The 27,311-nt window shown below is 54.5% G+C and overlaps 2 protein-coding genes across 9 annotated transcripts; one reads left to right on the forward strand and one right to left on the reverse strand.

The window, feature by feature from the left end:
* The first annotated feature begins 353 nt into the window (after window positions 1-353).
* On the forward strand, window positions 354-8,317 carry Coro6 (coronin 6). Of its 5 annotated transcripts, none has more exons than XM_032911718.1 (11): window positions 358-709; window positions 1,756-2,007; window positions 3,534-3,656; window positions 4,083-4,212; window positions 4,306-4,487; window positions 5,628-5,747; window positions 6,144-6,248; window positions 6,339-6,484; window positions 6,778-6,835; window positions 6,926-7,156; window positions 7,244-8,317. In XM_032911718.1, exons 2-11 carry the CDS (start codon window positions 1,810-1,812, stop codon window positions 7,367-7,369), a joined length of 1,419 nt encoding a protein of 472 aa, XP_032767609.1. In that variant the 5' UTR covers window positions 358-709; window positions 1,756-1,809; the 3' UTR covers window positions 7,370-8,317. The 5 variants fall into 5 exon arrangements, with proteins under 5 accessions (XP_032767612.1, XP_032767609.1, XP_032767611.1 ...); XM_032911720.1 differs by having other exon boundaries at window positions 7,247-8,317; XM_032911717.1 differs by lacking the exon at window positions 5,628-5,747 and adding an exon at window positions 5,105-5,224 and having other exon boundaries at window positions 359-709.
* On the reverse strand, window positions 8,318-26,924 carry Ankrd13b (ankyrin repeat domain 13B). Of its 4 annotated transcripts, XM_032911731.1 has the most exons (15): window positions 26,712-26,924; window positions 15,030-15,165; window positions 14,805-14,929; window positions 14,675-14,720; window positions 13,704-14,121; window positions 13,560-13,626; window positions 12,323-12,404; window positions 11,390-11,454; window positions 11,120-11,250; window positions 10,850-11,007; window positions 10,565-10,717; window positions 10,286-10,449; window positions 10,139-10,215; window positions 9,843-9,922; window positions 9,634-9,652 (listed from the first exon to the last, which is right to left on the reverse strand). In XM_032911731.1, exons 1-14 carry the CDS (start codon window positions 26,823-26,825, stop codon window positions 9,877-9,879), a joined length of 1,782 nt encoding a protein of 593 aa, XP_032767622.1. In that variant the 5' UTR covers window positions 26,826-26,924; the 3' UTR covers window positions 9,634-9,652; window positions 9,843-9,876. The 4 variants fall into 4 exon arrangements, with proteins under 4 accessions (XP_032767620.1, XP_032767618.1, XP_032767621.1 ...); XM_032911729.1 differs by lacking the exon at window positions 9,843-9,922 and having other exon boundaries at window positions 8,318-9,652; XM_032911727.1 differs by lacking the exon at window positions 9,843-9,922 and having other exon boundaries at window positions 8,318-9,707.
* Between the last annotated feature and the right edge of the window lie 387 nt (window positions 26,925-27,311).

A 27,311-nucleotide genomic window follows, 5' to 3' on the forward strand; every position in this document is an offset into this window, starting at 1 on the left:
CTCTGCTTGATCTCTGAGCTACCGACTTAAGCCGTGCTCATGGAACCTTCTAATAGGGATGAAATGCCTATACCGGTGCCAGTGTTTTAAATTCTCAAACTATCGCCATCGCTATTAATAAACAGCCTAGCCTCACAGTTCCCCTGGGCCAGCCTAGACCCCACCAAGCGACTGACACGATTCCCCCAGAGTATCTTCTAGGGCCTCTTCCCGGCGGGTCGTGACTGTTTGGGGACAACCCCGCCCGCTGGGAATGACTAAATTAGCTGCGCGATTGCGGCAGGAATGCGGCGCGCAGGCACCTGATCTCGCGCGGTGGCTCCCAGTCTCCGTGTCCCGCTTTGGACCAAGCGCCTGGGCCTCCCGATCCTGTGTGCGAGGGGCGGAGGGAGGCACGAGGCACGAACACCCCGCAAGCGCACGCACACTTACTTTTCCCGTTTTACCGCCGAGTTGAGACGCCGGACTTTCCCGCGCTGGACAAGGCGTGGCCGCTCTGGCCTGGCCCTGCCCCCGTCCGGCCCCGCCCCCTCAGGTTGATGGCAGCAGCAGCTGGGACTGCAGCGGAGCCTGCAGCCGAGAGCCGCAGGCAGCGGCCGGAACTCGCTGGCCTGAACGCACCGACGCCTCCTCCCTCGTCCCTCCGCGTACCCCGGCCCGCTCCGCAGAGGAGTCGCATCGTGAGCACCTCCGCCCGGCTTAGGACCAGGTACCCCCCTCCCTGCCTCCGCCACCGCAGCCAACGGCTCTAGAGGGGGCAGAGGTCTGCGCCCCCCCTTCCCCCGCCTCTAAATTCAGTCCGGCAGGGCGGACTTGGTGTCTATATTTGGCCGGACAGCGGCTGGCGAGGAGACACCTAGTCTCACACGAACGCACTGCCGGGGCAGGAGGCTGGAGGAGGGCGCGAGTAGGCCGGCCTTCAGGCCTGGGGCTGCAGAAGTGATTTGAAGGGCACATGGATGCCCGGGCTGGGGAAGGGCAGGAAGCAGTTGACCTTTGGGAGAACCTGCCATGTTCCCTTGAGAACAGTGGCAAGCATAGCTAAGCTCCTAGCTCCAGAAACTGAGGTCGAAGCACCTCAGAAAGAGGACCTCACCTCCTCCCTGCTTACACATCTGGTCCTTGCAGGCTCCCACCCTCAAGAGAACCTATTAGCCAGCACAGGAGGCATCGCACCCAAGAAGCTGGACTAAAGTGTGATATTTGTGTCAGATGACCACAGTCAGGGCTCCCCGAGAAATCGGTGCATGGTAAAATGGACGGAAGGAAGATCTGCCTTACACTACCTACTCCCGCATACCCAGACACCACGGGAACAGGGTTAACCGGAGGGCTTTTCCCTTGGCGAATCTGTAGAAAGAGACACGTCTGCTTGAATCTGCCAGCGATGTGAATGTGGGCTCTTGAGGGCTGCAGTCCTACCTGCTAGGGTTCAGTGACTAAGAGTGTGCTGAGTGGGGCGCCTGTAGGAGGGACAAACACTTGCAAAGAGGTGCTCATCCATGCCTAGCAGCAGGAGGGGACCCACTGACACTGCTCCTCCAAACATTCAGTCGGGCAGGAAGTTTCAGCCCTGTGTCAGCCTCTGCCATTCCTCCTAGCTTGTGTGTCTACGAAGTGGTGAGACCCCCCTCCCGCCCGCATCCTTGTCCCTCATATTAAACATGAGACAGGTGCCAAAAACCTGCCTCTGACTTTGGTCACTTTGAAGATCCTTGACAGATAATCCTACTTCCTCGCTCCTCCCTCCCACAGCTCACAGGATTAAGGACCAGCCTGCCTCTAGGCTCTGATATCTTTGCCCCAGCCATGAGCCGGCGAGTGGTTCGGCAAAGCAAGTTCCGCCATGTGTTTGGTCAGGCAGCAAAGGCCGACCAGGCCTATGAGGACATCCGGGTATCCAAGGTCACATGGGACAGCGCCTTCTGTGCCGTCAACCCCAAATTTCTAGCCATTATTGTGGAGGCTGGAGGTGGAGGCGCCTTCATTGTCCTGCCTCTGGCCAAGGTGAGGGATTCGGGGAAGGAAGTAACTGGGAGGGCACTGGGCCCGGGGTCTCTGGGATATCCCACACCAGCCTTTTCTCACTGAAGTCCAGGCCTCCAACTGAAAGGCAGTCTGTGCGGATTGGATACTCTGTCTTTGCCAAACCCACAAAGAATGGTGGGGAAGGGCAATAGCAGGGTGACCTGTGCCGCTCTCTAGGCCATGAAGCGCCATGTTGCTAGCAGAAACCAAGATGGGAGTTAATAATGGAGATGGTTAGGATGCAGCAGACTAAGATCCAATCAGACTCTGACCTTATCTTTCCCTAGTGTCTGAGAGAGACAGAGACAGAGACAGAGGACAGGAGGAGGGAGGGAGAGAGAGAGAGAGAGAGAGAGAGAGAGAGAGAGAGAGAGAGAGAGGAGCATGTTCAGACTCTGATCCTGGGAGTGGGATGAAACTACAAAGCCAGAGCCCTCCTCTGCACACGAGGGAAAGGAAGGGGCCGGGCACGAACTGCCACCTTTGCAGACACTTAGCCATCTGTACCCCATGATAGATACCCCAAAGCATAACCTTGACCTAGATACCAAGCCCTATACCTTGCTAAAGAAGGCCTCGCATGTGGCAGGGGCGGGAAGAGACCTGACAATAGCCTATGACTCACGCTGGACAATGCAGACACCGTCCAGAGACACCATCCCAAGGGCTCACATTTCAGCCAGAGCCGCCTCCTCCGGCCGTATGACTGCCATTTAGACACCCTCTCTCCCAACTTCGTGCTCTGGGCCAATGCCAAGCCCGCAGAGTCTTCATAGCTCCCACGATTTACTCATGAAGACAAAATGAAGAGTGAGCGGCAGCCCCGGGTAAGGGAGATTCAGCACTGAGATCACCTACTGCTCCAGGCTCCAAGGTGAACCCGAGGGAGAGAGGGCTGCCTCAGGGCCTAAGCCACTGCATTCAGGGTCACTCACTTACACCTCTTTCTCCAGGGACTTGCCCAAGGTACTCAAGTACATCCTCCTCACAGGATTCCCCAGCCCAGCCCTGGGAAGACCACGGCAAGATCAGCCTAGGCCAATAAACATAATGAGACTTCATGTTGGAAAACAAAATCCTTCTCTAAATGTCTTTTGAAGAACACGGGACTGTAATTCCAGTCTGTGTTCTGTGTCCTGCTGTGCGCCCATCCTGCCTCTCTGAATCAGATTCCCTAAGGCAAACGATTTCACTCTGCGTCTCCAGCAAAGTTCAAGTAGACTGGGGGTGGGGCGAGGTTAGAGACTAAGAAAGGTTCGCAAAAAGAAAACCAATAACACAGAATCGAGAGGTAAACAAATCTACCGCCCACTCCAAAACCACTTACAGGAGAACAAGTGCCTGGGATGCAGCTAAGTGGTTGACCATTTACTTAGCGAGCGCCAGACCTGGGTTCCGTTCCCAGCAGTGCTTGTGAGTGCACGTGCCACACACGCACACGCACACGCACACACACACACAAATGCATGACAGTGGTCCCATATCTCCTTCTCTGACCCCTCCAGACAGGACGAGTGGATAAGAACTACCCACTGGTCACTGGACACACTGGCCCTGTGTTGGACATTGACTGGTGCCCACACAATGACAACGTCATCGCCAGTGCCTCAGATGACACCACTGTCATGGTAGGAGCCAAGGGGATGCTGCTAGGCTGGGCAGGGGAGAAGGGAGGTGCCTCACCTGTGCTGGGGAAGGTGATAGAAGGGGCAGAGGCTGGGAGATTTGCCCTGTCCTGCCCAGTTCCCAGATTATTTTTAGTTAAATACATACTGGCGCCCTCCCAGAATGCACTGCCTAGAACTAATTATAACCATGGACAACTTGGGGCCCTAAGAGCAGGGGTGCAGCACTCTGAAGTTTTCTTGACAGAGTGAGTGAGGTAGTCTTTGGAGAGGTCGCAATACTGCTGGGTTCTGAACTGCTGCTTCCAGGTGCTGGTACTGCCAGGCTTTGCCCTGTATTTGACCCGTACCACTCAAGAGGACTTATAGCACTAAGTGGGCGGAGCCACCTCTGTATCCCACCTACTTGTTGCCTTTCTTTCTACCTAGGTGTGGCAGATTCCAGACTACACCCCAGTGCGAAACATCACAGAACCTGTCATCACACTCGAGGGCCACTCCAAGCGTGTGGGCATCCTGTCTTGGCATCCTACTGCCAGGAATGTCCTGCTCAGTGCAGGTCTGGGGTGGGGCTATGGAGGGTCGCTACCATAGACGTGGGGGAGAGTGAGGAAGGCGGGGCTCAGGTGATATGCCTGGTCACTCTGGACAGGTGGTGATAATGTGATCATCATCTGGAATGTGGGCACTGGGGAGGTACTGCTGAGCCTAGACGACATACACCCTGACGTCATCCACAGCGTGTGTTGGAACAGCAATGGTAGCCTGCTAGCCACCACTTGCAAGGACAAGACCTTGCGTATCATTGACCCCCGGAAGAGTCAAGTGGTTGCGGTGAGTACCTGGCCTAGCTGGCTATTCCCTAGCACCCCTTGTTCAATACCAGCTCTTAGCGCCTGATACCCAGTCATCAGAGTCCCAGTTTTTACCTGTTTTATCCCTACTCCAGAGATTAGTCATGACGCCCCCCCCTCACCCCTTGCAGGCTCAACAGCCTCAATCCCTACCCTGAGTAAACTCCCAGACTGCAACCCTCTGCCTGCTCCCGTTCGCTCCCCTCCCATACATCTAAGAGCTCTGAGGAGGGCTCCTTGCTTTGAGATTGAGGAGAGAAGCTGGAAACTCCATCTTCCAACCAGAACCTGCATGAAATCTGAGCCCCAGGACCCTCTCCTCTCAGATATCCAACGCCATCTTCCATGGTCTGGGACCTGACCACCGAGACCTGACCCTCCCCCCACCCACTGCCCCATTGGGTGGGGAAGAAACAACCCTCAAGCGTTGCTTGTCCCAGCTGGGTGCCCTGGGAGGGCAATGGCCCTGTCCTGGCCAGCCTCCTTCTAACCTGGGGTGTGAGGTGCCTGCATGTCGGCTTGGAGCACTGGCGTGGCGCGGCTGGGAGCTGGAAGGGAAGGTGGGCGGGCACTCTAACCCGCTAACCCTGCGAGCAGGAGCGAGCCCGGCCTCACGAGGGCGCCCGCCCGCTGCGGGCCGTCTTCACCGCAGACGGGAAGCTGCTCAGCACCGGCTTCAGCAGGATGAGTGAGCGGCAACTCGCACTCTGGGACCCGGTAGGCCAGGCCAAGGCGGGCGCATTGGCTCGCTTTGCAGGGTCAACCAGGAGGACCCTCCTGAGTGGTGACCGCGCCCAAGAGGCCCAAGTGGAGCCCAGGGCTTCCTTGTGGGTAGAGCACCACAGCAACCCCAGGAGGCCTGCAGACATCACCTGCCCCAGTGATCAGCCTTTGAGAGTGCCTAAGGACTGGAACCTGCTGCGAGCTCCAGGCCTCCTGCTCTCTCAGCCCTGATGTTCTCCAGGCCAGGGTCCTGCCACTGACCTCTGAGAAGCTGCGTTCTTAGGACTCCTTTTCCCCACCCCCTTTCCACACTCAGGTTGGCAGGATTGCTCAGCTTCCCGTCCCCCGAAGGCAGGCAGCAGGGTGATGCTCCTCCCTTCTCCCCCTTCCCCCCCAGGAGAGGTTTGCAGCCCACGAGGGGATGAGGCCCATGCGGGCTGTCTTCACACGGCTGGGTCATATCTTCACCACGGGATTCACCCGCATGAGCCAGCGAGAGCTAGGCCTGTGGGACCCGGTAACATAGCTGGAGGCTTGGGGTGTGTGCCCCGGGGGCTGGCATCACGGGCGAGGGGCCAGACGCCCCGCACCCGCAGGGTATGCCCATTCCGACAGGGCTGAAGGTTGCTGCCACCTCACACCCAACACTGCCCAGTTTTGCTGCGTCGCCTGAAGGAGCTCGCGCTGGCGCCCCCTCCTGGTGATGCCTAGTCCCTGGGGGTGGTTTGCTGTGACTGCATGCAACCGCACACGGGGTACCTGTGCGAGGGAAAGGGAAAGATGCGTCTAGAAGGGCCTGTAGCTCTCACCAGAGCTGTCTTGGAAGCCCATGGGATTTGGGGTGGCCATAAAGCAAATTCTGAAGTAAGCCGGAAGGACGAGCAGGGCTGGTCACTCTTCCTGTGCTCGGCAGAACAACTTCGAAGAGCCAGTGGCCCTGCAGGAAATGGACACAAGCAACGGAGTGTTACTACCATTCTACGATCCTGACTCCAGCATCGTCTACTTGTGTGGCAAGGTGCTGGAGGATGGGCTGGAAGAACCAGGGCCAGGATGAAGATGTGAGCACGCTGTCTGGCGTTGCCACCTAAACTGGCTGGTTTTGCAGGGTGACAGTAGCATTCGGTACTTTGAAATTACGGACGAACCACCTTTCGTGCATTATCTGAACACATTTAGCAGCAAAGAACCGCAACGGGGCATGGGTTTCATGCCCAAGCGGGGACTGGATGTCAGCAAATGTGAAATCGCCAGGTCAGCACTTTTGTCCCTCCGGTCCCCTACCTCTGTTCCTCATGTTAGCTCTGGGGCGTCCCCTAATTGTGCTGTTCTTTAGGAAAAAGAAAGGAGTCATACTAGTCTTTTTCGGTGACAGTCCCAGCACTGTCCCATAGCCTAACATTACAACAGAGGTGTTTTAACCCCAAACTGATAATGTGTGAATGGTAGTTACTTAGTGTTGACTTCCAACACTTTAGTCCCAGACATAGGGATTTTTAAAAAGGATGGGGAGTCAGCAGGAATGTCGAATTCCCCCCCCCTCGTAGGTTCTACAAGCTACACGAACGGAAGTGTGAACCCATCGTCATGACTGTACCTCGAAAGGTGAGGAAGGAGGGCGTTGGTTGAAAAGCGTCAAAGCACGGCCATCTGGCGCCCACTCACACAAGCCCTCTTGTCCACCCACTCCCTCAGTCAGATCTGTTCCAGGATGACCTATACCCGGACACGCCTGGCCCCGAGCCAGCCCTGGAAGCTGATGAGTGGCTATCGGGTCAGGATGCAGAACCTGTGCTCATTTCGCTGAAGGAAGGCTACGTTCCCCCCAAACACCGTGAGCTCCGGGTCACCAAACGCAACATCCTAGATGTGCGCCCGCCGGCCAGTCCTCGGCGCAGCCAGTCAGCCAGCGAAGCCCCCTTGTCGGTAAGCGCTAAGATCTGACCGAACCACCCTGACTCTATCCCCTGCCTCCTGCTCTCTGCCACTGTTTCCTCTGTCTTCCAATGTCAGCAGCAGCACACCCTAGAGACACTGCTGGAGGAGATGAAGGCCCTCCGAGAGCGGGTGCAAGCCCAAGAGGAGCGCATTACCGCGTTGGAAAACATGCTGTGTGAGCTGGTGGATGGCACGGACTAGCACTGCACACGCGCTGCGGAGCTCTGCACACCGCAGACCCAAAGGGGCAGGGTGCACCGATTGGCAGCGCCGGCTTTTGGACTGGGACCCACACCCTGCCTCCCGGGGTTGGAATTAGTGGGGAGATGGAGAAGAAACTCCCTCTCCCCCAGGAGGCCTGAACACACGGATCTTAAGTGGCTCCGTACTAGGTCCCCGGACTTTACAGGCCTCTGGGGAGCCCGGGATAATGTGGCCTTAGCAGTGGTGCTTCATGGTGAGGTGGTGTCCCTCCCTGTCCCTTACCTTGGGCAGAGGAAGCGCTTAGCATTAGTGTGATGCCTGGGGATGCTGAGGGGCTTAGTAGGCCTGACCTCACAAGAACGGTGATTCAACAGGTATCTCCAGAATCTCAGGACATTTCCAAAAATTTCTCATAGTAAGAAATTATTCTGTTGCCGGAATTTAACCCGCTGGCTTCAAACATCAGTCTACGGCAGTGGGCTCTTCCCATCGTCCCACTTCCAGAGAGGACAGCTTCTTGGACACAAACAGACCCCACCAGAGAAATCTCAGGAGAACTGGCACGGGGAAGCAGGTTCAAAACAAACACACACACACACACAGCCTCCAATACTCTGCTGAATCTTTTAAAAACACCGAGGCATAACTAATGAAATATTTTACTAAGTACACATCTGTGCCTCCTATATGGAGAGCCAATATGCTGCCCCCATTCCCCAGGGCACTATGAGAACCAGGCCTTGCCCAAACTAGGGGGTACCTCAGTCCCTTTTTGGAAGCCTGAGGAAACCTAGCAAATGCAAGCTGGACTGAGGACCCACCACATAGCTTTTTACCCAGGTCATCCATCTTTGCATTGAAGTTCCCAAGACCTCACCCACCACCCACCCACCACCCACCCACCCCCATGGGCACTTCTCCCCAATAAAGTTAGGTAGAAACGCATCTGGTTTGAAACCTCTTTTATTTGTGCCTCAGAATCAGTCTGGTGCCCCTGGCATCAGGGAAGGGAAGAGGAAGAACAATTTCGCGTTGTTGCTCTTTTCTTGACCCACGTTTGTGCCCCTTCTGAGCCCCTGGCAGAGAGAAGCCAGCCAGAAGGCAGCCCAGGATAAGGGTGTGGGCCCTGCTCCATGGGGCCTGTGCTTCTTTAGGTGGGTAGGGTAGAACAGGGAGAGCCGGGGTTAGCACCATTGGATAAAGGGTGTTAGTCAACCCCTGAATGGGGGCAGGAGGGGTGCACAACCACAGAGGGCTAGCAGCAGCTGGTAGGAAGGGGTGGGTGGTGATAGTGGTGCCAGGGCCCTCACCAACGCTTTTGTGTCGAGTCTAGTGCTTGCCCCCAAGCCAATATGCTGCCCCCATTCCCCAAGGCACCATGAGGGAACCAGGCCTTGCCCAAACTAGGGCCACCTTAGACACACTCCCTGATCACAAGAAAAACGTGCTGCGGGCATGGGATTCCAATTCCTGGCTGCCTAAGGAGAAGCGAGGACCACCCTGAGACACAGGACAGGTGTGGGAACTGGGGGAGCTGGGCACCCCGCTAAGTGCACTTGACGCTGAAATGCCGGGGTGGGGAGGGGCTGGGCCCTTGACGTGCTGGTTTGTCTGGGACAAAGCAGCGACACAGCACGCTGGGCGAGCAGCTGCCTCCCAGGGATGAAGAGCTGAGATGCGAAGGCTTCAGGGACAGTGTCCTGGAGAGGGGTCAGTGAGCAAGAAGGAGGACCAGCCATAAGGAGCAAGGGACGGGGACAATGCTCCTCTCAAGGATTCGTTTCCTTTTCGATACCACCTGCCTCCGCCCTTGGACAGATCTGAGCCCAGAGAAGCGGATTAGGGATCACAGTACAACAAAGCAGGGAGACCAGCCATGCCTCTAGGGCTCTGGCCTGGAAAGTTACTCCGCTCCTGTATCAAACCCCTGGCATCTCAAGCCTGATGCGCTGCTACACCCCCAATGCGATGGCTCCAGACCCCAGCAGCCGCTCGGCAGGTGCGCAGACCCGGGTCCTGCGTAGAGTAGGGGAGGGTCCCAGCAGGAGGCACTACTGTTCGGTCAACGAGAGCCGCAGGATCCGCTCCAACTCTTCCTCCTCCTGGCGCGCTCGCAGCCGCCTCTCCTCCTGCTCCTGAGCTGACAGCTCCATAGCCAGCCGCAGCTGCTCGTCGTAGCTCCGGAACATGTGGCTGCGGGAGCCGGGACCTGGGCTGGGCCGAGGGCTGGGCACCGGAGCCGGGGGCATGGGCTGGCGCTGCGGCGTGGGTGGGGCGCTCCTGGGGGCGGGGAGGATTTGTCGAGCGCTCCCCGCTCCCGGCACACCTGGGACACCTGCTCGTAAGCGGGGCAGGAGACATCGTGGAGGTCCCAGGGCTGGGCAGGCTTGCCACCCTCTAGGGGAAGCCATGAGTCTCGCTGGGCTGTCCTGGCCCCACCCAGTGGTGGCAGATCCCAGGTCCCGCCAACCTGTCTGTTGTTGAGGGTCTGAAGGTCCAGGGAGCTAGGTCCCTGATGTCTGCACATGCCTGGAGCACCGGCCACCCACCCTGTGCCAGGAAAGGGGGTTGGCAAAAGCCATCTTGATAACAGGTTCTTGACACCAGGTGGAGCCCTGTTGAAGGCACTGAGGGTTTTCTGGGCCTAGTAGGGTTCCAGTGTCACTGTGCAGTGTGATGGCTTAGTGAGGGTATCTGTGCGTGTGGGTCTGGGGTAGGAGAGGGAACAGGCACCTCTAAGTTCTTTTTGGCCTCGTGGGCACTGACCTGTCCTGTCGGCGGCCTTCATAGGACATGGGGTGGGTGCCTGGCTTGCTGTTGGTTAGCGCCTCCCAGATAGTGACCTGAAGGGAAGAGCCTGTTAGCTGGGCTTGCCTGCACTCGCTGTGGTTTGGAGTGGCATCTCGAACACACCTGGTCATACTCACTGCCCGCCTCTAGCAGGCTCTGCTGGATGGCAAACTGCAGCAGGTCATCGTCCTCATCACGAGTCGCAGCCTCTCGCTGGCCGCCCAGCACGCTGTAGCCACGTGGGGCCTCAAACAGTGCAGGGGAGATCTCACAGGCGCGGCAGGAGGCTGGAGGCGTGGGCCAGGGGTCAGGTGTGGGTTGGGCTCACCCCGTGGTGTCAGGGTGGGGAAATGGAGCTGCGCGTGGGAAGGGTAGGACTCTGTGGGGAGTGGAGAGTCTCACTGGTAGAGCTGGAGCTGCTGACGCTCGAAGAGTCACTGCCAGGGGAGGGCGTCTCGCTGCTGGGGCTACCTCGCACGGAGGGCACTGGCTCATCGCAGCCATTGAGGTTCCCGAAGGTGATGCGGGCGTTGAGGATGTGAAAAATCGGGATTTCTGAGGATAAGGAAGCTATTAGGCACCGCCATCTAGCTCCTCATACCTTAGGCCCAGATTGCCTCTAAACCTCATCCTCTCCAAGTAGCTGAGGAGAAATGGGGCTACGGTATGGGGGTGGGGATGGCTTACCAATCTTGACAGGGAAGCCAGGAGGCAGGCGCAACGTGATGAAGTCCCGGAGCTTGGCAAAAAGTGCATTGCTGACAGCCATGAGGTCAATGATGGGGGCCACCTGCTCACACAGGGACAGGGGATGCTCCTCACACAGCCACAGCTTGGCCTTGAACCTGGTCCCCCAGATCCCAAGGGGTAAGGGAAGCTGTAGGAAGCCATGGCCTCCTAACACCTCTTGGACCCCCGCCCTGCCCACCCCTCCCCAGAAAGAGCAGCGGGCCTCACTTCTGTGTCTTGGTGGTCAGCTCCATGGGACGGCCCATGTCCCGGTTCCCAAGCTCAAAGTTGGGGTTGAAGTATTCCTCTGCAGTGATGGCAGGGGGATTGGCTTGGCTCAGAGTCTGAGTGATCAGGGTCTGTACCACACAGGAGGGAGTCCTTAGTCCCTGAGTCTAAGTCAGTCCTTTCTCCACATAGGTCCTGGGAAGCAGGGACCACCCAAAACCCCCAAGCCATAGCCCTACTCTTCAAGACAATAGAATCCCTGGTACTCACCCCATTTTGGGGTCCCCCGTGCTGCTCGGCAATTCCCAGGAAAGACTGCAGAGGTGTCTTACAGCCTAGAAAGAATGTGGGGGTCTTAGGGGGATACTGCAGCCCCAGTACATGGGTGCCTGGGGTAGGGGTGTATGTAGCTCTCTCACCCCACATTCTTAGCCACTTCCACCTAAAAATGAGGAGGACTCTTGAGAACAGGGCTCAGGACCACTGTGAGCTTGGAAAAATGAAAGGTCACCTAAGCCAGGCACAGTGGGTAGCACTTTAATGCCAGCATTCAGGAGGCAGGAAAGGGGATGGATGTCTGTGAGTTTGAGACCAGCCTGGGTACATGAAGAATTTGAGACCAGAGTTACATAGTGAGAATTTGAGACTTGTCTCAATCAATCAATCAATCAAAGCATTAAGGCTCAGAAGAGTCTTCCCAACATGCTGCTCTCTAGGTTGGTGACTGTGGGCAGCAAAGCTCCCATCTTCTCTTCGGGAGTGTGTGAGAATGCTTCCCATTAGCAATTTCTGTGTTAATGGCTTCATTTTGTTCTCCTATAGGTAAGAATTGCTTGTATCCACTTAAGACAGGCTAACCATGCCCAATGGGTGTGTGTGAAATCAACAAGCACACAGACTCCATGGCAAGGCTCCCCGACGTTTCTACTCAGGTTTTGAGACAGATGACTAGATTAGCTTCTGAATGGTATGCATGACATTTCTCTCCCAAGTGCAATACAGACATTAGTAATCAATCACTGAGCCCAAATGAGCCCCCGGATCTTCTCTGCAGTAGGTTACACAGCTATTTGAATTGAAATCTATTTGTCTGGCTGAGCCATCCTGATGCTGGGATGCTAGGGGATGCTGTTGGGGACACCAAGATGGGAGGTGTCCCTCCCACCCTACAGCATCTCTCCCCATTTCCCTCAAGCTCATTACCTTTGACCTTGCCTTTGTGTTGTTCGGACAGATGCTCCGTTCGTGTCCGGGTGATGAGCTCCACATTGGAGGCCCCGTATACCTGAGGACAGAGACGAAGAGGCTTTGGAGACAGCTCCAGTGCCACACTCAAGGGGCAAACACTTGGGCTGGAGAGATGGCTCAGCAGTTAAGAGCACCGACTGCTCTTCCCGAGGTGCTGAGTTCAATTCCCAGCAACCACATGGTGGCTCACAACCATCTGTAATGGGGTTGGGTGTGTCTAAAGACAGCTACAGTGCACTCGTATACATTAAATAAATAAATAAATCTTTATAAAAAAAAGGGGGGGGCAAACACTCCCACCACTAAACGTCTTAGAGGGACCTCTGCCCCAGTGTTTAGGGATGTTGGCAAGAAAACATGGTAAACTATTCATCCATTTACTTAGTCATTCAACAAACTGTTTAATGGTGCTTGGGGTTGAGCGCAGGGCCTCTGGTACACTACCACCCACTGCAGCCTCAGCCCAGGCTAGCAGATGTTTTGGAGCAGTTAGATGCCAGCCATTGAGGCCAGCATCAGGACTACAAGGGCTGAACAACCCAACACGGTCCCTGCCCCTTCGAGTCACCTTCCAGTTAGAAAGACAAGAAGTTAGCTTAAAAAGTGAGATGCGTGCAATAGTGGAGACACCTGAGGCCGCTTCTCTGAGCATACTGACCAGAGAGGAGACACGAACAGAGCCTTAAAGTCTGTCAGCTCCACCATTCATCGTGTGCTGGGCAGGTGCGGTTCCCCAGGGACAGTTTTTTAGAGGCCTGGCCTTGAGGTCAGGTGGCCCTGCTACCTACAACTGTGCACGTCGCCTGCAAGTGCTTCCGTGCCTCTGCTAGGTCGGTGAGCCACTCCAACCCTCACGGCCTCATCTGTAGGCCAGGATAACAGCTGGCAACCCCGGCTTGGTGGAGTGCTTCAGGTTAAGCAGGGTACTATGGAGAGGGCTCAGTACACATCTGTAATGTGGGATGAGAGCAGCTGCCTGTGGTGAGGAGTAAATGGGGTTGGTATAGGCTCCCCTGCACCCAGACAGCATGTCGGAACAGAGCCCTGGATGTGAATACCCTAAGGACTCTGCAGATGGCCTCCTCCTGGGGGAACTTGGTCTCATGCCTTTCCTCCATGCTGCAGTGCCTCTGTACCCACAAGGCTGGGGGAAGTAGATTGAGAGCCCTCTGCTCAGGGTGCCTGAGCTCACCTTGGCCTCGTACCCGTTCACCATCTCTGTCTTCTCGCTGCGCCATCCCAGGATGCCAGTCTTATTCCTGGGGAGGTAGAGTGGTCCAGGTGAAAGAACGGCCCATCAGGCTGGCTTCTGGCTAGCCAGGCTACCCCGGCTCACCTCTCAAAGGAGATGTTCTTGGTGTCAAGCTGTGTGGTGACAACAGGCGCGGTGAGCCTGCTCAGCACCTGCTCCTCCGAGGGCTGGGAGGCAGCCAGCAGTAGCTCCCGATCCTGCCCGGCCAGCGCCAGAGTCTCCATGTATACCACACGGCGGTCATGGTCGATCTCCATGACCACGGCACTCGTGTCTGCCACCAGGGAAAGCACAGGGGTCAGGGTGGTCTGGGGCTGTGCGCTGTCTCCCACCCTGCCCAACTTACTGCCTGACTGACCTTGACCCCGGAAGACGAAGCTGCGGTTCCCTCTCTGCCAGGTCATATGGTCAAAGCCCAGAAGCGTGGTGTCTACCCTCAGGTTCTGCCCGCTCTTCCACACTTTGTAGGTGTCACTAGGGCAAATCTTGGATACCAGAGGCACTGGGTGGAAGTGAAGGTCAGAAAGGACTTCAGTTTCCTGGGCCAGCTCGGAGCACAGGAGTTGGAGCTGGTGGTACGGCCAGAAAAGATCTAGGGAACCCACAAGGGAGAGGCTCTTCCTTCGCCACCACCCCTAGTGGAGATTTGAGCAATCTGAGGCCGGGCAGAGGGACGGCTCACACGTGCTGTCTCTAGTACTCACTGTGCATTCATTCCACCACTCAACCTCATCCAAGCTTTCAGCAAGCATTTACTGACCAACTCCAGTGCCAGGCACTGTCCCAGGCACTGGGCATACAACACTGAACAAGGTAAGGCCCCAGCCTGCTGGACTTCACCTTATGCCAATGACAGGCACTAAATAAGCAAACCATCACAGAGGAAGAGAAATCATAACGGAATCGTGATAGTATCTGGGGCAACCTGGAAAGACCTGACTGGAAGCTGGCACCAAGCTGAGGCTAGGCAAGAAGGAGCCCCAAGAAGAGCACGGGCCACACTCCAGGAGGGCACAGTGAAATCAGGTCCCTGGGTCAAGTTCAGCCCCTCTTACCCCAACTTGTGAACTCCCATTTCATCTCCACATAGAAGTCCTGGGCCTGGAGGAGGACAGAGAATGGGGCTAAGCTGGCACTAGATGCAGGATGCAGAGCCACAGTGGGTAGGTGGAGAGCGGGCCTCACCTTTCGGAGCTTCTCCAAGAGCATGGGGATGCCCGCCAGCCGCTTCACCACCCGCTGGTAGTCCCGATACCGCAGCACCAGCTGCACCAGCTCAAGGTCCCTGGTGCTCACAGCCTCCTGCAGCACTGGGGGAGAGGAAGTGACGTCACAGGGTAAGACTCTTCAGCCCGCTTCGGGTGAGTGGCTGACACTGGGTGCGGGGCTAAGGTAAACAAGGGTGCCCACCTGTCCAACCACTGCGATTCTCCCTGCCCACATCTGCGCCATGTGCCAAGAGCACCCGGGCACATTCCAGGTGCCCCAGTGTGGTGGCCAGGTGCAGAGGAGTCCGGCCACGGGGATCCAGCTGTTCAATGTCCACCTGCGGAGGAAGTTGAGATGGAGCCTGGTTACTTTGGAGGAGCCTGACGTGGACCTAAGCTGGCCACAGCTCTGGCTATGTCACTCGGTCCAGCTCACAAGGCCATGAGAGAGCCCAGCATGATGCTCTGTGAATGGAGACAAGGAAGAAAGGACGTTGGGAGGGAGAGCCTGGACTTTCCTTCCCATCCACTTGGCTCCCGGTTAGAGTTAGTTATCTACCTGGTATCGTGGGCCTGCCGTGGAAGGAAGGGCAGAGATTGAATGTGGTTCATCCAAAGATGCTGTGAGCCAAGGAGGACGCCTGTGGCCAGACCTTTCTAGTGGTTTCGGACCACACGTCAAGAAGCATCACCAATTTATAGTGCTGACCTCTGAGTATCAGTTGGCAAAGGCTAGTACAATACCTACACAGCAGGTAGGACACACACCATGATCCCAGCACTGGGAAGGCTGAAGCAAGAAAGTCATGAGTTCAAGGCTAGCCTGCACTACTTAGTGAGCGACACCTCCCCCTCTTTCAACACTGGCAGTGTTCAAAGTCCGACTTCAGAGCCCTGTGTGATGCCTTCGGGCTCATGCATCGACACTTTGCATAAATCCTGTGATTTCAGGGATGAAGTCCCACTGCACACAACTGCACTGTGTTGTAAAAAGCATATGTGTTAAACATAAATATTTAAATATATCTCAAGAGTCTGAACTTCTGGCTAAGTTCAGTGAGCTGACCACATGCTTGCTAATGCCTTCCCAAACGTTATGAAACGGCTTCTCTCCCAACCAGGATGATGTCACAAAAACTATACTGCACATGGACAGGGTCACCGTCACTCAAAATACACGAAGTAATTGGTTTTTAGACAATTGACAACAGGTGTCTCTGACTGGGAACCCTGACCCAGTGGCTTCCCAGGACTTCTACCTGAAGGGGCATCCTAGGTTGCTACTCAGAGAGGGGCGCTCGTCAGCAGACTTTGTGGAAACAGACAGGAATCTGTAGAAGGTGAGGCAGTAGGATGTGAAGTCCTGGAAAAGCACGGGCTTTGAGGAAGTTGGGAGGAAGGGTGAGGGAGGGGAAGAGAGAGCAAGGGGACAGGAAGGAGGAGAGTAAAACTACAAGGTTAAACAAAACAGAAGAGGACGAAGCTCGCTGAGGTCTATTCACACTCACGTCCGCTAAGAGGAGTCTGCTGATCTCCAGACCTTCAGAGTGGGGATAAACTGTCTTAGAGAAAAGGCTAACCTGGGGTCACTCAAACAGATTAGGAGTTAGCATCCGAAGGGTCACACTGGTTTTCAAAGAATTTGTTAAAAGGAGGCCTAGTATTCTTCAAAGCAGTGGTTCTCACTCAACCAGGAGGTTGAGACTCTTTTGGGGGTCACATATCAGACATCCTGCATATCAGATATTTACATTATGACTCCTAACAGTAGCAAAAGTACAGTTATGAAATAGCAACAAAATAATTTTATGGTTGGAGTCCCACAACATGAGGAACTGTACTAAAGGTTGCAGCATTAGGAAGGTTGGGAACCACTACTTTTTAAAGGAAGACAAAATGTAGGTATTTAATACGTATCTGCACATCTGACGTCCAGTCAAGACTTGCTAGATTGGGTATGATGCAGGATCTGGTGACTCAGACCTGTCATCCCAATAGGCAGGAGGCAAAGGTGACAGTCCAAATAGCTTGGACTATGTAAGGAGACTGTCTCCAAAGCCAACCACACAAGTCTTACTTCCTGCGGAACACCTCTTTCTCTTAACCTTCTCAGATTTAAACCTATATTAAATGCCTTTATTAGATCCCAACTCGAAGTCATTAAAAAAACAGCCTCCCTTCAAAAATCACTACACATATCATGGAAAATGTCTGTAACCAGGAGGAAAGAGCATTCCACACACTCAGAAATTAAAGACAGTGGTGCAGTGGTCAGGTTTGAGATTTTTGGAGTTTCCTTTCATTGTTTTCTGAGTGAGCTCAAGATATGAAGCCCAGCCTGGCACTGACGCCGCTCTCCCCTCCCCTCCCCTCCTCAGCTGGTTGTTGTTATTGTAGTAGGGAGGAGGTGAGACAGGGTCTTAGCTGGCCTTGAACCAGGATGTAGCTGAGGCTGGTCTTGGATCCTGGGCCTCTCACCTCAGCCTCCCAAGTGCTGGGATCATAGGCATGTGCTACCACACCCAGCTTGACATCTGTAGACCTATGTCAAGGACCTCTGGGTGACATCACCATAAATTACCATGATGGCTCCAGAACACAATGACTAATGTCTTTACAGAACACACAGAAATAGAGACGAAAACTGTGAGACCACGAGGCAATGGGTGCCTGGTGCTACCCGAAGTTGGAACAGGCAGGGACAAGGTCTTCTCTAGAGACACGGGAGGATGATGCCTCTTACTGGCTTTTTGTCTTGGGGTTTTGTTTTTTGTTTTTCAAGACAGGGTTTTACTATATAACCCTGGCTATCCTGGAACTTGCTCTGTAGACCAGGCTGGCCTTGAATGCCCAGAGCTCCACCTGCCTCTGTCTCCCAAGTGCTGGGATCAAAGGCATACACCCCTACACTAGACTGTAAGCTTTTGTTTTTTGGGGGGACAATTTGTTGTGGAAATGACTGCAATGAAAAACCTACAGAAGCAAGAAACACAGAGCCGCCATAATCAGCTGATGCCCGGCCCCTCACCCTCAGTCAGATGCAGGGAAGGGGCTAACAGGAAACCCTTAACAGCACTAACAGAAGACCTGGCTCAGTGGAGCAGACAGAAAGCGCCTCTCTCTTGCTTCTCAGTGGAAGGCACACAAGCCCAAGGGTAGCAACGAAAGCCTATAGTTCCAGGGTGGAGGAAACCCCAGGTAAAACTCCGTATCCAATGAAAATACTCTTCCAAAACAGAGGGGAAATGGAGACGGGTGAGCCGCAGCTAAGAGAACGGACTGCCAGAAGATGTGTGGAAAATGATCAGGGGGGGAGAAAATGATACCAGATGGAGACGTGGATCTACACAAAGGAGTGGAGAACGCCAAAAATGTTACATTTGCAAGTATAAGAATGTCAGTAAAATATTTAAAACCCACAAGAATAAAGAGATTGTCAGCAGATGAAATCTCAACACCTCTTCAGAAGATGGGCGGTGGCCAAGGATCACTTCTGACTTCACTGTAACAGAGGAAGCCAGCATCCACAGTCAGGGGAGGGAGCCCGGAACAGCGGTCAGGTCACCCCAAGATCATCAGCATGAAGGGTGCTGGACTTGGAGACACTGACCACAGCAAAGGACGAGGTTATGGGGCACAACTCTGGTGCCCCTTCCACGGGATCCAGAGCTACCAGCTGCCAGAATGCAGTTGTGTCTCCCCTCCCCCACTCCTCCACTCAGGAAAGGAAGAGTTCTTCTTGGAGGAAGTGAAGGCCCCAGTGACCTCTGAATAGAGATGTTTGGGGTTCCCATGATGGGTTCCCAGTTGTCTTATGTGTCAGTGAGCTCCAGGCCCCATTCTCACAAATATCCTGGCAGCCACATGGGACTAGACACTGGAGACAAAGTGTCCACTGTGAAACCAACCCAAACAGACAATGGGAGGCTATGCACCGGGAGACTATCTCTGCAGGCAGTGAAAGGAACTTGGTGGGGGCAGCAATGCACCCTCAGGAAACCCTCAGGAAAAGATGGGGAAATTACTGAGTTCTCAGACTGAGCCCCTGGCCGCCTGTGACCTGGGTCTTTGCTCACTTCGGAAGCATCTCCTGCACCTTCCCTGGCTGGCTTCCTTCCTGCACAGCTGCCCCTGGATCCTCTCACAGTGGACAGCGCCTCACTTCACTGCATTTTCAGGTTAAAATGAACGGCACAGGCTTGCGGCAAGATGGCTCTGCAGGTAAATGCCATCAACGCCAATCACCCAAGGTTGATCTCAGGGACCTACATACCGAAGGCAGAGAACTGACTTCCAAAACTGTCCTCTGACCCCAAACATGTACAGTAGTATATTATGCCCTACTCCACAGAGAGAGAGAGAGAGAGAGAGAGAGAGAGAGAGAGAGAGAGAGAGAGAGAGAGATATTAAACTTTTAAAAATTAAAACCTGTGCCTCCCTTCTACCCCACCCCCAACCCCATTTATTCTAGTAAGGCTTTGGGCATGAAAAATACATGCTTACCCTGAGCTATATCCCACCTCTAGAACCTTCCTTTCATTAACATTTATGTCCTCTCTTTCCTTCCTTTCCTTCACCCTCCTTTAACCAACCCATTAGCATGACCTGTAGGCTCAACCCTCACACAGACCTGGATTTCCCTGAGTTCCCATCACTTAGGCCACCAAGCTGCTCCCAGCCACCTGTCTTTCACCTCAGTCTCCCCCTTACTGCTCACATCGCCTCTCTCATGCCTCCACAGGACCAAGCTAAACTGAACTCCAGGAAAGCAGAGAGGATACTCAGTGAGATGGCTCAGTGGTTAGGAACACAAGTTGCTTCTGTAGAGTCGTCACACTGGGTTCCCGGCACCCGATGGCATCTCAGAATAACCAGTAACTCCAGTTCCAGTGGCTCTGATGCTCCTCTGACCTCTGAGGATGCCAGGCACATATGTGATATACATACAGGCACATATGTGATATACATACACACAAACACTCATGTACATAAAATAAGATAGAATAAATGGAATGGAATGAACTCAGGGCTTGATACACTTTAGCACAAATGTCTCCAGTGGGTTTTTATGTGTTTGTGTAGAACCCTAGTCTTGGACTTCTGAAATTCATTTACCTCACCCACCCTCCCACCCTCCCACCCTCCCACCCTCTCACTCTTCCACTCTGCTACTGCCAGCCCTCCTTGTTATCTTAGAAACAATCCCTTGGGTACCCTGATATTATGACTTGCCCCCAAAGGTTTATGTGCTGGAAGCCCAGTCCTTCCTCATATAGCAGGTCTCTGGGAGTTGGGGCCCATCGGGAGGTGATTCAGGTGTGGGCACCACCCTGGGAAGGGCAGGCTCACAGAGGACTGGTCTCAGGGGACTGAATCAGTTCCCACAAGGATTGGTCATTACAACATGAGCTCGGTTTCCTGGCTCTTTACCCTATCCCAGCCCTGTGTTCCTACTGTATGCCCTGATTTATTCACTACACTGTGACACAGTCAGCTGGTCGGGGCCAGATGCTGCCTCTGTGCTCCTCAAGCTCTCCCCTTTGACCTTTCCAGCTCCCAGGATTATGAGCTACTGTGACCTACAACAACTCCTTTTTCTTGCAGTCTTCAGTTATACTAAAGGGTTTTGGTTTTGTTTGGGGGTGTTTGGTTGTGGTTTTGGTTTTGGTTTTGGTGATATGGGGGATCAAACCCAGGGTATGTCTTGCTGTCTGCTAGACAAGTGCTGTACCACAGGGTCACATCCCTAAGCCATCAGGGATTCTGACATAGCAACACAAACAAACAGAGTGTCTATAGAACCTTTTTCTCGAATTCTGGTTGCCACCAAATGTCACATCCTTAGATTGGTCTGCCTTGACAACCAACCTGAGGGGCAGTTGCTGCTTATCTCTCTGATGCTCCTTATCCTGCTTCAGTCTCTGCGGTACCCCAGATTTGTTTACTCTCGGTGTCCCTCACCCCGGCTCTGCACTCTGACAGGCCTATCCTGCCATTTTGCTCATCAATGGTTTCCCAGGCGGGGACAGCATCTGGCATGTGACCAGTGGTTAGTGCACACTTGTTAAATAATTGTCCAGATGACTACACTGAGGGTCAGGAGAAAGTAATAGTAATTTTAAAAAAAGCATGGAAGTGATAAACCAAGGGATATACTTCTGGAAGTATTTATAATTATAGAGGTGAGCTCAGTGAGTCTATGAGGGGAACAGTGGAAGAGGGGAAGCAGTCCCAGTAGAAACCGAGGAGCTGGGTCAACAGCTCAGCGCATGCTGCTCTGGAGGCAGCGAGTGCAGCCTGAGGAGTGCAGCCTGAGGGCTCACAGTCCCTGCCCCTCCACCCCAGAGGGTCTCACGCCTTGTTCCCGCCTCCTCAGACACCTGAACTCATGGCACATACCCACATGCAGACACACAATTTTAAAATATTTTTTAACTTAAAAAACAACTCCTATAAACAACTAAATACTTTAAACCATGGAAATGAATTCACTTGTCAAAAATAAGGCATCTGGGTGCATGAGAGACAGCCCAGTGGTTAATAGTGTGGCTGTTCTACCATGAAGACCAACACCCATGTCAGGTAGCACACGAGTGCCTGAAACTCCAGCTCCGAGATCTGATGTGTCTCCTGCCTTCCCAGAGCTTATCCTCACAGAATAGCAGACACACACAAAGAAAAATAAATCTTTTTTTTTAAAGAAGACTATTTCAAGGTCAGGTGTGCTGACACTGGCACACACACACAGGCATAAACGTACATTAAAACACGGTTTCAAAACACAAATGGGCTCAGGACTTGATATCTCTGTTGTGGCATGAACTTACATGTGTGTGCACACACACACACGTGCACACACACACACACACACACACACACAAGTATAATACAATTTTTTCTTTTTTCTTTTTGGTTTTCAAGACTAGGTTTCTGGGGTTGGGGATTTAGCTCAGTGGTAGAGCGCTTGCCTAGCAAGCGCAAGGCCTTGGGTTCGGTCCCCAGCTCCCGAAAAAAAAAAAAAAAAAAGACTAGGTTTCTCTGTGTAGCCCTGGCTGTCCTAGAACTCACACCACCACTGCCCAGCTAAAATTTTCTTTTTTTTTTAAATATGTATTTATTTATTTCATGTATATGAATACACTCAAATCCCATTACAGATGGTTGTGAGCCACCATGTGCTTGCTGGGAATTGAACTCAGGACCTCTGGAAGAGCAGTCAGTGCTCTTAACCGCTGAGCCATCACTCCAGCCCCTAAAATTTTCTTTTCCTTTGTTTTTTTTTTTACTTTTTTATGTGTCTGGATGTTTTTCCTACCTGTACCCTGGGTACTATGTGTACACTTGGTGCCTGTGAAGATGGCCAGAAAAGGACACTGGGTCCCTGGAACTGCTTATAGATGGTTGTGAGTTACCCTGTGGGGTTTCGGGGGTGGGTTGTGTTTGTTTGTTTGTTTGTTTGTTTTGGGTTTTTTATACCTGAACCCAAGTTTTTTGCAAGAGCAGCAAGTCCTCTTAAGCACTGAGCCATTTCTCCAACTAGTAATTTTTTTCAAAAAGGTGAATAAAGTTTTTAAATAATCCAGCAGGTACTTCCCCCGGGGTTGCAAGGTGAGCTACTGGGCATCCCCCCACCCTTCCCTAGATGCCCCTGCTAGGGTAGCTAACAAGGCCCCAGGGAACTAGCAGGCACTCTGCCTGGCCCCAGGGCCCCTGTGGGCCTCAGCTCTCAGCTCTGCAGACTGGACCTCCTGCAAGGTGGATGCCTTTTCCACCCCAACTCCTCAGACCGTTCCCAACATCTGCCCGTAGGCAACACTGATTCCAGGGCCCATGTGGACCCCGATGCACCCACCCAGACCCTAAAGCAGCTCCCCCACTCCTATCCAGAGCAGGGCCCACAGCACAAGCAGCACTTTGCCTTGGGCCCAGGTGGGAGAATTCATTAATTTCTTCTGCAAAAGCTCACAGCTGTTTGTTTAATTGCTGCAATGAAAAGGTTTCCATGAAACCCAACACCCGCCCTTCCCACAGAGAGAGTAGAGCCTCCTGGACCCAGCAGGCTCAGAGGGAATCAAAGCAGAAGTCTTTAGGTTTAAGGGCTGGGGCTCCCTGGGCAGAAGCTTCCCTGCCTCCACCCATGAGCAGCACCCCGGTGCACACGCACAGTGGTATGCACAGGTTCCGGAGGAAAGCATGCTCATCCTACCTACACCCCTGCGCCTGTGCACCCTTCGCTGCACCAGCACAGGTGTGCCTAGCTGCTCTCCAGCCCCGCATGAGTTCACTTGTGTGCTGTGTGCTTGGTGATGGTATACTCAGTCTAAACACCCACACGCACTAGCGGGGTGCTTTTCAAACTCTTTCAGCGTGGACAGAAACTGTTCGTCAAGTAAAGCCTTAAAAACACTTGCCAAATATACAGTAAGTCTGGGCACTGAGAAGAGCGGGAGGGAGCTCAAAGAGCCTTGGCCACTTGGCCTCTTCTCTCTCCCCTGACGCCCACCCACCACTCCTGCCCAGCCCTAGGAAGAATGGCTGAAGTCTGATTTAGTCACTGCTTCTGAGAGCTGCCACCTAACATGGGGCACAGGGACAGACATGCCTGAGCTTTCTCAAGGGTGACTAGGGTGGAGGGTATTTCCGCAGAGTGCATGGATTACAAGGAAGACTGTGGCCAAGAGGGTGCAGGGGGAATTCTGACTCTCCACCCTTCCATCCATGACCCTTCCTTCCATCCCAGAACTCAATGATTTGGATGTTTGTATGTTTTTGAGGTTTGTGGCTCTCTCTCCTGACCTTCCTAGCTAAGTGTGGTGTTAGCCCACACCCAGGACTACCTACTGTAGTGAGGGCAGGTGCTAAGTGTTCCCCCAAGATTCCCGTCATAACTGGCACTTTTTAACATTCATGCCCAGGGTGTTTTGTCTGCGTGTTCTCTGCGTGAGGGTGTTGGATCCCTTGGAACTTGAGTTACAAACAGTTGTGAGCTGCCATATAGGTGCTGGGAATTGAACCCAGGTCCTCTGGAAAAGCAACCAGTGCTCTTAGCTACTGAGCCATCTCCCTAGCCCCCATAACTGGTACTTATAGTAGGGCCCCACAACCCCATCTCACTGAGCTCTAAGTGGGAAAGAAGAATGGAGAATTCAGCCGGAAGAAAGGACACAACAGAGGCAGCCCCAGAAAACAAACGAACAGAACACCCAGTGGTTCCCAAAGCCATAGTAGGAACCCCCTTCAGAAACCTTGCTGTGAGAACAAACCTCTTCTCATGGCCGAGGGAACTCATGACTCCAGAGCCTGGGCCATGCCAGGCTAAGGAGAAGTGACACAAACTGCTTCTAACCACCAGCTCTCCTGTCTGGCAGGGCGCCAGGTTCCGGCTAGGTTCCTTCCTTGTCCAGCACCTCTTAACTGCTCACCACTCCCAGAAGAGCCCCCAGTAGCTGAGCCACTCTGAAAGCTCTCTGTCCAGCCCTATTTAGTCAGCAGGATTGCCAGGTCTGCCCACGGGAGGCCTCTGCAGGCCTTTGTTGGAGCAAAGCAAATGCAGCTGTGCCAAGCGAGGACCAAGAAGACCCGGCTGGCAAGTGCTTAAGGGAAGCCTGGTGGGCTTCTACAGTGGCTTGTGCCAAGAGCTCTTGAGGTCAGCACCATCTGGGATGCTAAGAGTCTACAGGAGTATTATAATGACCTCAGGTGACTCACCCAGGTCTGTCCCCTGAGAGGATATCATAAGGCCCCCACAGATGAGACAGTGCACATTTGAATACAAGTGTCACTCTGTGTCAGCCCTGGGGTTAGGGGATAGTCAGGGACTCCCCCATCAAGGCTGACCAGCATGCTACTTCCTGGTATTCTGGAGAGAAGGAGAACACCTTGCCTGGACTCCCCGTGGATGAACAAGAGTTAATGTCACTGGTGCCCTATATTCTCCTGGCTTGGATCAAGAGCAGGCAGGCTGGTGTCCATTTCAATATGACATTAACTCACCAGGGCCAGAATACAGTGAGCGTGGTACCTAGCTACTATGGCAGCCGGAGCTTGAGAGGGACGTCTGAACAGCCCTGGCCACCATGACCTGCAGCAGCTCCCCAGCCCAACCTCTCCAGCAAGATGGCTGACAGACTTGAGGTCTGTCAGCAGAGACCTGGATGAAAAAGCCCTTTTCTGATATATTCCACTCCTCTCTAGTTTTAGGAAAAGGACCACCCACATCCTTTGGAGAAGGGAGCAGAGCTGAGACATTCTGAGGATTCAGTTCCTAGCCTTCTAACAATCCCTAGATCTTTAGGGACTTCCTCAGGCAAGGAAAGTGAAGAGCCCAGAGGAAACGGCTGGATCTTTATGTCCTGTGTTCCACACACCGTAATCCCAGAACCAAATCTCCGCCGGGGCAGGCTTTGGTACCTTGTATTTGTTTTCCCAGGCTCTCTGACCTCCTTTACAAAGCCTTTATGACAGCTAAACTAACTTGGGGAGACCTTGTGAGAGCAGAGAAAGAAAGGAAGCAACCCCTAGGCCAGCCCAGAGGCATGCAGGCCCGGGTTATTTTATTATTAAACGGGATGCAATGCAGAGCTGAATGCTACATTGGTCTGGAGGTTTGGAGTGAATGTCAGACGGCCCAACCCTCTCTGCTTCACGGCCTGATGTCCAGCCTTAACCCCTTCCCTTGGGAATTGGATAGGTCTTCATACTGAACTTCCATGATGGAGGAAGACCCTAATCAAGCCTGCAAACATGAATCTTTAAGCAACCCAGGGTGGCCTGAGCCCAGCTCTGCCCATTGCATGCCCTGCAGGAGTAGGGGGTGATGTTGGCACCATGACTGCTTTGCCAGCTGCCAGGATGGCAAGAGCAGAATTGAGGACTATTAGTGACTTCCGCCCACCTTTGTCCTGAAGAACGGCCAAGAAACCATTCCTGGGCTTCCTGCTTGGTTTAGTTTTCAGATACAGGGTCTCACTACGTAGCTGTGGCTGCTCTAGAACACGAAGTACGCCAGCCGACCTTACTTACACTTGGGACAATCCTCCTGCCTCTGCCTCCCCAGTGCTGAGACTACAGGCACGCACTACCACTTCTGGCTCCCAGACTTCTTTGAACTGACTGCCCAACCCAAAGCCGTCTGACCCACAGGTTTTTCTGATTGGCAGAAAGCAGGGGAACCCTGTTCTGTGTGGGACCTCAAGTCCTTCCTGCCTCTCCTCGCCTCCCCACCCCCCTCCCCAGCTTCCTCCACGGTGAGAAGGTAGGCCCTAGCACCAAAAAGCAGGCGAGCGCCTTTCAGCACCTGGACAAGGCCCTTCGGAGCTTCCCAGTAGGGTCTTTCTTCATTCCTGGCTCTGGAACCAGGGCTGAGATCTGAAGCACCCATGGGTTCTGTCCACTCCAAACAAACAAGAGACCTGGTTCACCAGGAAGTGAAAGGGCACTGGGTGGGGCTGGAATGCCTGAGGGTGCCACACAGCTTGTTCCTCGATCTTGAGTGGGCCCCCTCCTCACGCAGGCCTTTCCGCATCTCTACATTCACGCGGGGATGTCGCGCCTAGATCAAGTGGGGTGGACTCTACCACCACATGGAACACAGACAGAACCGACAACCCCTCCCTGTAGTCCCTTCAAGGCCCAACAGAGAAGAACACAGGGTCCCTCTACACCAGTCTCAGAGAGCCCGGAACACGTGTGGGCCACCGGTCCTGGAACCAGAGAAGCAGGCGTGGGCCGCTGCCATCACCCTCTTCAGGTCAACAAGCACAAAAGCCGCGGCTGCAAACAAAGAAGCGCTGCAAACTAGCTGGGGAGGCGGGACAGGCGGCGCCGCGCCCCCTCCCCACGCCGCGCGGGCGTGCGGTGCCATGGTCCCCGACGGCGCTCCTACCTGGCCGGCGCGGACCTCCTTCTCCAGCTCCCGGTGGCGGTTGTGCCACACGAGGTAGTGCAGTGGGTACTTGCCCTCGGGCCCCTTCCTGGCGGAGGCGTTGGCGGGGATCATCGCCCGCTCCTCATACCGGGGCCGCGGCGCCCGGCCCGCGGGGAGGGACGGCGCGGGAGCCGGGGCCCGGGGCCGCGGGGCGGACGGCCGGTGCTGTCTGCTCGCGGGGCTGCGGCTCGGGCATGTGCGAGCGGCGGCGGCGGGCGGGGGCGGCGCGCCCGGCGTGGTGCGGGCGGCGGGCGTCCTCGGGAGGCGGCGGCGGGAGGCGCGGAGCAGCCCCCACCCGCCCTGGGAGGGAGCGGGCACTCGGCGGCACGCGGCCTCGCGCCTCCCCTCCCACACCCCCGCACACAAAGATGCCGCTCGGCGGAGGGAGCAGGGACCCGCAGCTGGAGCGGGGGCGCACGGGGCGCCGGCCCCGGGGACGCCGTCGCCGCCGCAGGGACGCGCGCCCGCACCCTCCGGCTCCCCTAAGCCGCATAGCCCGGCCCTCAGCACGAGCGGCCGGCGAGGGACCAGCGGCTGCGGGGAGGAGAGGAGGGGACC

This window comes from Rattus rattus, chromosome 9, assembly GCF_011064425.1.
Source record: "Rattus rattus isolate New Zealand chromosome 9, Rrattus_CSIRO_v1, whole genome shotgun sequence".
NCBI lineage: Eukaryota > Metazoa > Chordata > Mammalia > Rodentia > Muridae > Rattus > Rattus rattus.

What these genes read in the sequence shown, in the direction of transcription:
- Coro6 (XM_032911718.1), top strand. Translation starts at nt 1,810, where the DNA reads ATGAGCCGGCGAGTGGTTCGGCAAAGCAAGTTCCGCCATGTGTTTGGT. An exon ending in AGCTAGGCCTGTGGGACCCG is followed by an intron (nt 5,748 to 6,143) that starts GTAACATAGCTG and finishes TGTGCTCGGCAG; the next exon opens with AACAACTTCGAAGAGCCAGT. An exon ending in AGCAAATGTGAAATCGCCAG is followed by an intron (nt 6,485 to 6,777) that starts GTCAGCACTTTT and finishes CCCCCCTCGTAG; the next exon opens with GTTCTACAAGCTACACGAAC.
- Ankrd13b (XM_032911727.1), bottom strand. Translation starts at nt 26,825, where the DNA reads ATGATCCCCGCCAACGCCTCCGCCAGGAAGGGGCCCGAGGGCAAGTAC. An exon ending in AGGAGGTCCGCGCCGGCCAG is followed by an intron (nt 15,166 to 26,711) that starts GTAGGAGCGCCG and finishes CTTCCTCCGCAG; the next exon opens with GTGGACATTGAACAGCTGGA. An exon ending in TCTTGGAGAAGCTCCGAAAG is followed by an intron (nt 14,721 to 14,804) that starts GTGAGGCCCGCT and finishes GTCCTCCTCCAG; the next exon opens with GCCCAGGACTTCTATGTGGA.